The sequence below is a fragment of the Aspergillus caelatus genome (genome assembly GCF_009193585.1).
Source record: "Aspergillus caelatus strain CBS 763.97 unplaced genomic scaffold BDV27scaffold_173, whole genome shotgun sequence".
Classification (NCBI taxonomy): Eukaryota; Fungi; Ascomycota; class Eurotiomycetes; order Eurotiales; family Aspergillaceae; genus Aspergillus; species Aspergillus caelatus.
In genome coordinates this window covers 31,728-39,553 of record NW_022475436.1, presented here as the reverse complement: position 1 = coordinate 39,553, position 7,826 = coordinate 31,728, and the positions used below count along the sequence as shown (strand labels likewise).

Sequence of the window (7,826 nt, the reverse complement as noted above, 5' to 3'; positions counted from 1 at the left end):
TTTATTTATTATTATTCTTATTTTTTTTTTGCCCCTTCCCGCGGCAAAAGATAGTCAGACAATTTTAACCCTACCGCTAGGGACGAAATTATCGCTGCGGCTCCGGCGCCTTTTCGAATGTTAGGCTAAAACTGATAACACCAATATATAAAAACTGTAGAATGCCCCCTGGGACTAAAATAGACAAAGAACATCAGTTCTAACCATGGATTATACTATTCTGGAATTATTTGATTCCCTTGTGATCTCTACCACGGCCATAGATGCTCAAACAACCACGCACGACGAAAGCTGCGAATTAGATGAGGGCGACATTACATTTGGAATGAATGACGGTCTATTAGCCATTATAAAGCGAATATCGTCCCTTCACTTTCGCTCAAGAACCGGAAAAGTAAATAACTCTACGACAATTACGGAAGCTGTGGGCATATGGCAGGACCTAGCGACATGGCAACCTCCAGAAGCACTACCCGGTGAACAATACCAAGAGCTATACGATTCTTACACATCGGCACTTTTTACCTGGCTCTACCTCATTCTGCACCCCGACAGTATGTGCGATGAGAAAGTCCAGTCAATGGTGGAACAAGGCGTTGTGGCGATGTCGGCTATCACCATTCTCGAGCTGTCACCATTTCTGCTCATCCCACTATTTATTCTCGGCATGGCCAGTATACAGGACGATCATAAAGACTTTATCGGCGGGCTCTTTGATCAAATCGAAGAGCAGACCGCGTTTGAAGAGGTGGAAGTATATCGCACGATGGTGGAACGCAGTTGGGAAAGCCAAGACCAAGGAATTCCGCGAAGTTGGGAGTGGATCAAATGGCAGGACGCAGGATCTGCAGGGTGACAGTTGTTCTTATCGGCTATTCTATTGTACTCGACCTGGTCGAATTGGATGTCGCCGTATCGTCCTTGCAGCGGCGGCTAATAGCGGATCAGGTAAAATATCAGCGAGAAAATCCGACGAAAGAATGAAATTGAAACAAATTAGACAAGAAAAGGAAAATGGCAACATGAACAAAGCCGGGGGCACTGGGCGTATCACATTGGCATGCTGTTACATACGAACGCGATATTATGCAAATGATAGAAGGATATAATTATCACCTGGACTATCAAACCACATGGAAAATATGGACCTCGCAACGGAGCGTAGAATATAATACACCCGATTTGCACCTCAATGACCAGCGCAAACGTATTGATAGGCTGCGCCGACGACATATGGTAAACGGAATAGCCTATAATGACTGTAACACGGCCCTCATATTGGATAGAATATGTCTTGGCAGCGCAGGGGTCTGTATGTCGGAGACCTAATTGTACAGTATAACCTTTGTCATCTGGCTTTGTAAGAGGTAGCTCTATCGTCGGTAGACAGTTCTGGCCAGATAATGGAGATCCGCATTCTCGAAGGCTTGCGCAAAGCGCGCTGAGGGCGTTAAGTACCAAGACACTGGCAGCAAGGCGTCTCTGTAAACCCCTTGCACAAATGACTCAGGGAGTGTACACCCATCACATTGCTGCTGAGAACAGGTGTGGTGCTGTCATTTGCCACGGGAGATCACACTTCATTCTGTGTCACGATATGTAGCAGCCTCGCCTTTGTTGAGAGGGTGTTCATGAACAATAGTGACAGGAATAGCCCGCGGCTTGTAACACGGAAAACCAAGTATATCTAACGTTTCATTGCACAGAACCAAGCAGCCAGTTGACAATTAGATGTGACACTGTCGTGTAGCACCTACTACTGGTATTCAGGTTGATTCAACTGGGGTGGCACATCAGTTTAACCACAATGCAGGGTCAGATGGCCACGGCCGAGAATCCGTCCATGGATCAGGCCACGTATAAGGTCGCATGCCCGGGGTTGTAGACACTAAAAGTGACAGACCCACTGCAACAACTCATTACCATGTTCTTGACGCTGGTGCGTTGGGGATCTGTGCTTCATCGGCATGGATCCGCACGCTTACATTGCTACCAAAATTGTTCGAAGCGCGCTTTCCGCCAAAGTTCTCCAACAATAGTAGCTAATAGTGTGATGTCTCGGGTCTATGCACGGGCATCTAGCTCCCACACTCCCTCCACAGTGGAGATGGTTCGGTGGAGACAAAAACAGTGGTCTGTGACGCTAAGATACGGTGACACATGGATTAGCAATCGCTTAGCCTTGATGGGCTACAGCTGATTAACAATCCAAGGGACAAGCAACGAATGGCACTGTATAAGAACTGGATCTTGTAATGAATGACTGCATTGCTCTTTTCTGCGAGTGTCCCAGAGTGCAGTTAACGCGTGTCATAGGTGTATGTGGGCCAGCTGAATCCACCGATAAGCGCGGCTATTAAGAGACCCAATCTGGTCAATTAGTGGATTGCAGAACCTGCAGTAAACGGTTCATGGTTACTGCATAACGCGAAAACAGCTAGCTTAGACCAACATCTCCATGGTTCTGGAACGTACCTTTTCTCCAAGGTCGTCATGTGCAATTTCCTATGACTCTCTGATTCCTTTCATAGTGCGGCGCTATTAGGGACCCGTTGCATTGCCTTGGCCATGTCGCCCTTGACAGCCTTTGTTCGACTAGGGAATGATGCAAGCCTCATGTGTTAGATCATAAAGTATGTGCTATGATGATGGCACAAACTCTCGTTCGTATCTGAACCATGTGGGGGATATTGAAGTTTCTTTAATCGATGACCCGCGGATTATGCCTGTCATGCGAGAATTATGGAAGGCATACAGATACAGATGCATGGCATCGACGGGGCCTACTACAGAGCCTAGCTAACACAAGACTATACCTCTTTGTCGCATATTCGAGAAACAATATCTCATGGTGCATGCTCTCGCCCCTCGCATGAGCGCTCGAATTGTGGTAACTGTTTCACTTTCTATGACAGCTATTTCTAAACTCGTCAAACCATGCCCATACTATGACCAGTTATGACCGTATGTCTCGCGCATCCCGCGCTCATGTAAATTCCCAGATAGTTCATAGAAAGCTAGTCTTCTCTATCAACATTTTTCATTCGTTGACGGTAGGGATTAGGTAAGGAAAGCACTATGGCTACATATCTACATTGACATATTATATATGCATAGCAGCTAGCAAACCCCGGGCACGCTCTAGTTTAGCATCAAGCGCCACCTACCAACTCAAGATTATATAACTTGAATGCAGTCATTTTCTGAAGGTAACACCAATAGTCAATCTACAGAATACGCGCATACATGGACAATAATCGGTTATAAGAGTCTCTTCAACAGTTTAACCACCGTCCACCCACACATGGTAGAGGGAGGTAGAGTCCGTTCATGGATACGGATACGATATTAGTACTTACTAGCCACCAATAATATTCACCGGAGTAAAGCGGAGACTGCTTTACTGACCCGGCTTGGTGGAAGACGATTCCGGTAACTAAGACAGCTTCCTGAGCACAGACCATCTATGAGGAAGCTGCAGTAGTGCGGAGACGGTTTGTTGCCCAAAGACCTTGTGGCTAGGGCTAGTCCAAGGGACTAATGGGAGGCCGAGAGCAATGCGAATGATTTATTCGGATCTTCCAGCACAGGTATTGATCTGCTTTGTTGGGCTCCGTAGCTGCCCTTATCACCCCACCGTTGGGACAGGGCTACAGGTCGATAATTAATCGCAGCCAACATTTAATATGTGTTGTTCCGAGATCAAAGAGACCCTTCCTAGTTCATATTCTGTGTCTATTCTTATTTGGTGATCGCTCTGAGTCGCACTTGGCACCCTTCTAGATTGGAGGAAAGATTGGGAGGTTCTAGCTTTCGGCTTGCCTTTCTACATATTGCCGAATCACGGCACGGCACGATGGTGAAATGTCGCATTACAGGGTTTTTCTTCGGGCTGCCAACGAAGCACTCTATTTACAAATGCAAATCACTCTATCCTAAAGAAGACCCGTCCTGAAAGCTGGACCGGCGTGCCAGAGCGCCTAGTCTTATTCGTACACATGCATTTAAGGCCAACTACTCAACCCGGACCCGCGGTATTCCCATGCCCAGAAATCTGCGAACCATCCAATTCCGAAACATTGTGGTGGGCTGGTAACTCGGACTTCGGCCTATTTGTCTGCGGCTCTTGTGACATGCTATTATTCGTGACTGGAATAGGTGGGACTTGAGAATCACCAGTTTCTGACTTAGCCGAAGCAGCTTTGTCTCTCCGTGACCCACACTTATACCACAACCATGCAATGAACGCGAGTAGTCCTATAGCGCCTAAGCAGGCTGCTACAATGATTCCGGCCTTCGCGCCTGGAGACAAATGTGCAGATATGGAGGCGCTAACTTCTATTCCAGAAGATGAGTCCGATGAGGTAGGATGGGGTGGCGTCGATGTCGATGTCGGCAAGTCAGTTGCCATATGGTTGATCTGGATCATGGGAGCTCTGACAGTGTACGCAGATATTGTGTGCGTTAGCGTCACTGATTTGGATGTTGTGGCTGTGACAGTCGCCGGGACTGTTTGATACGTATAGCCATTGCTCGAGCCGGACCTGCATTGGACAACTGGAAAAGAGCCAGTTGCATAAACGGACTGACATGTCTGATATTGGTCATGGCCAGCATGGCCACAGGAATAGCCGCTGTCAGAGTTAATTTCAGTTAAACTCAACATCTGGGCGTTTTTCGGTGAGATACGGTGATCGCGTTGGGCGAGCTTACCTTGGACAACAGCCTACGGCAGTTTCGCCGTCGTTCAACGAGTACTGAAACTGGAATCCTCTATTTGATCCTCCCGTCGCCGAGCAAGCAGTCACCATCCCAGCGGGGCAATGTATACCGGGCGAATAAAAGCCCCAGCCGTTGAGGGCTACTCCTGTCGTCAGACTGGGATTGGCGCGAGGTGGCCAACATTCAACATCATCCTGCACCCCTTGGCTATTAAACGCGTTATTACTGCACGTTTGAGCCTGCCATCCTTCTGTACAAGTCGGACACGCTCCTACAGCGACAGTACATGATTCCGGAGAAGTGAATGTCGTGGTCAATGGCCCGAGGTTGGTCCGGAGGGATGTCATCGGTGAGTTTTCTTGTGCCGGTGAAACGTTTGGAATTGCCTGTTATCTAGGAGAAGCATTCACTATTTTAGGTGGAATGCAGGAAGGGAGAAGGAAGAAGACCACGATTAAGCAAGTACCATTAACACAGTGATCTGCTTAGCCTTTGAAATAACGTATCCCAGACACTATAATCAATCGTGGTAACTGCAACATCCGTGTTAACAAGGATGGCTTACGCGACGCATATGTTGCAGAGATAAAAACAGTTGCCAGAGCAAGGCGAAATTTAAAGAAAATCCCCTGTTGATCTCACAAGGCTTAAACCTCTAACACCATCGAAACATGAAGCAAGGGGGTACGCTGTATACGACTGTCTATCCCTGCCAAGGCTCAGCTCGGTCGATCAGCCTCATTTCACAGGGCTGAATGTGTATCAATGTAATAAACTACTGACAAGTAGGATATGTGCGCGCAATAGAAGCCAAATAGCCTTCAAACCATACACTCATGTTCGGATATTTTTTGCTTCCTTCTTTCTTTTCAATGCTTGTTATACCTAGTGACCTCGCTGTCTCCACTACCGAGTGGGTTGGCTTAGGCATATTTTAAATCATCTAAGAAAGATTGTAGTCGATTTTGCAACTTAGCGAAACGAGGTCGACCATCTACAGTGTCGCTTGCGCGTATCTGAGCCCTAAAAGGCTTATTTGGAATCCCCTTTGCGGGCATTAGACATCGATTTCACCTCTGATCTGTTTGCCGTCGATTCTGATGTCGGATATATATCTTTAACCGGAGCAAAGAACTTGAATCACGACAGGATAGATTAATTACACAGAAACGATTCTTTTTTATCCAATCTGGCTTTTCTCTAAGGTTCTAGTATGAGTATCCTCTCCTCTTTCCGTCGTACAATGATACTAGGATGACTACATGCAGAAACATTTTCATATTTTCCATGAGCTAGAGGATCACTTCAAGTTGAAAATCAGTAAATGGGTATTTCTTTCCCTCCCTCGCCCCTCCACCTCTCTTTTCACAAAAGGCATTGAAGAAGAAGAAGAAGAAGAAGAAGAAGAAGAAGAAGAAGAAGAAGCGAGGTATATAGCTAAAGTATAGCAGCTTCTATTGAAACTTTAAATAAGGATTCTGCGCCCCTCGCAAAGCACAAGCCGAGGTCTCGGAAGCGGACCGATGCCGAATCATTACCTGACAACATAGAATACTTCAACTCTTTGAGAGCGGAGTCTAGGTTACTCCGTACACCCGAATACTAATTTCCCACTAGATGAAGGCCATCGGCGAATCAAGATCTATTGTATTTTTAGGCGTCTGGCATACACGTTAGTGGAGCAGAACGAATCTTTAGGAAACCAGTGGGTAGCCGAGGGAACTGAGCGCGCACGGACACCTGTTCCCCTACTCGGTCTCCCTCAGTCTCTCGGCCGCATATTCTCTACCATAGCCGTCTTGATGATCTGAGACTGCGCTGACGCTCGAGCTGAGACGTTATGTTCGCTGTAGCCCCTATATCGGGTGGCATGTCAGTCCGAAGGTCGTTGACATCATCTCATGCCCACTGGGTGCGGCGACTGAGTTCACCAATCCTCTCTGATTCCCGGCGTATACCGTTTGCATGCACATTCACAACTCAGCAAGCCAGTCAAAGTTCGAGTAAACCTGCGCCCAGACCACGTTTGTTCTCCGCTATGGTGTCTCCGTCCCAGGTCGACTCAGGCCACGAGGAGTCGAACGACGCCGATCGTCTCATATCATCGCTGCCACTGGTCCGATATCTTCGGTCGCTATCGCGATCGGACAAAGGTATGCCACAATCATCGGCATATGAGGAGTCACGCCCTTCGCGCACCATGCATCCCACTGCCAGCTCCGTGCACATGGCCATCGGATCGCTATCTGGGCCGACCATGATTCCAACCGACCCATATTTCTTTGTTAAATCAGACGAAACATGTCACCTGATCGGCATGTGTTACGTAGGGAGTAATCTCTGTGGTCATCCGGGATTCGTTCATGGGGGCCTCTTGTTTACATTATTTGACGATGCCTTCGCACGGTGTGCTTCGAATGTCTTCAGCAGTCGTATAGGCATGACGGCAAATCTTGATATCAGTTTCCGAAACCCGTCTAGTCCAGACCGAGTGTACATCTACCGCAGTGAGGTGGTTAAAAAAGAGGGGCGAAAGGCATGGATTGCCGGTGAAATTCGGTGCCTGAATCCTTTCACGACTGAGGAGATGCTCCGGCGACAGGAGTCGACTAACGCTGAAGTGAGCGTTGAAGAGAACCAAGGTACATTAGTTGCTGAGGCGAAAGCATTGTTTGTTGAGCCTAGGGACGTTACTGTAAGGCCCCAACTCCGACTGCGTTACGTCCAGTATCTAACAGTATCTAGTCGATGGTTCCATTGTATCCCAAGGTCAAGACAAGCTGATATCACTAGATGTTCGCATTTAATCAAGGACACTTGATGCTATAGCATAGGTTACATAGCCCAACTTCTAACATTTAGCGCTCCTTCTTGAATATACATTTGACAGCAAAACGTCTACCATGCTTGTTGACCTTAGGGTTGAAGGGACGTCGAGTTTTCTCTTCCCTGCGGTAGTGACAAATGGAAAGTCTCACCGGCCTATTTACAGCCCCATGCGTTGCATCTTTTACGGAGTCCTTTTTCCTCGTTTTATGTTTTCTTGAGAAAGCAGTCAAGTAGCTGAATAGAAGCGATTTCATCGCTTTAGATCATCCATTTCA

General features: G+C 47.3%; 3 protein-coding genes across 3 annotated transcripts; 2 read left to right on the top strand and 1 right to left on the bottom strand.

The window, feature by feature from the left end:
- The first annotated feature begins 86 nt into the window (after positions 1 to 86).
- BDV27DRAFT_28321 (uncharacterized protein) lies at positions 87 to 971 on the top strand. Its single transcript, XM_032076215.1, has one exon. It carries the CDS (start codon positions 206 to 208, stop codon positions 854 to 856), a length of 651 nt encoding a protein of 216 aa, XP_031924534.1. The 5' UTR covers positions 87 to 205; the 3' UTR covers positions 857 to 971.
- Positions 972 to 3,703: 2,732 nt separating this feature from the next.
- Positions 3,704 to 5,166, bottom strand: BDV27DRAFT_133014 (uncharacterized protein). The gene has a single exon (XM_032067999.1). The coding sequence runs from the start codon at positions 4,664 to 4,666 to the stop codon at positions 4,019 to 4,021; it is 648 nt and encodes a 215-aa protein (XP_031924533.1). The 5' UTR covers positions 4,667 to 5,166; the 3' UTR covers positions 3,704 to 4,018.
- Positions 5,167 to 6,877: 1,711 nt separating this feature from the next.
- BDV27DRAFT_147807 (PaaI family thioesterase) lies at positions 6,878 to 7,506 on the top strand (the record flags this gene model as incomplete). Its single annotated transcript, XM_032070813.1, has 2 exons — positions 6,878 to 7,417; positions 7,468 to 7,506. 2 exons carry the CDS (start codon positions 6,878 to 6,880, stop codon positions 7,504 to 7,506), a joined length of 579 nt encoding a protein of 192 aa, XP_031924532.1.
- Positions 7,507 to 7,826: the final 320 nt, after the last annotated feature.

Excerpts from the sequence above, each read along its gene's own strand:
- BDV27DRAFT_28321 (XM_032076215.1), top strand. The coding sequence starts at position 206 with ATGGATTATACTATTCTGGAATTATTTGATTCCCTTGTGATCTCTACC.
- BDV27DRAFT_133014 (XM_032067999.1), bottom strand. The coding sequence starts at position 4,666 with ATGTTGAGTTTAACTGAAATTAACTCTGACAGCGGCTATTCCTGTGGC.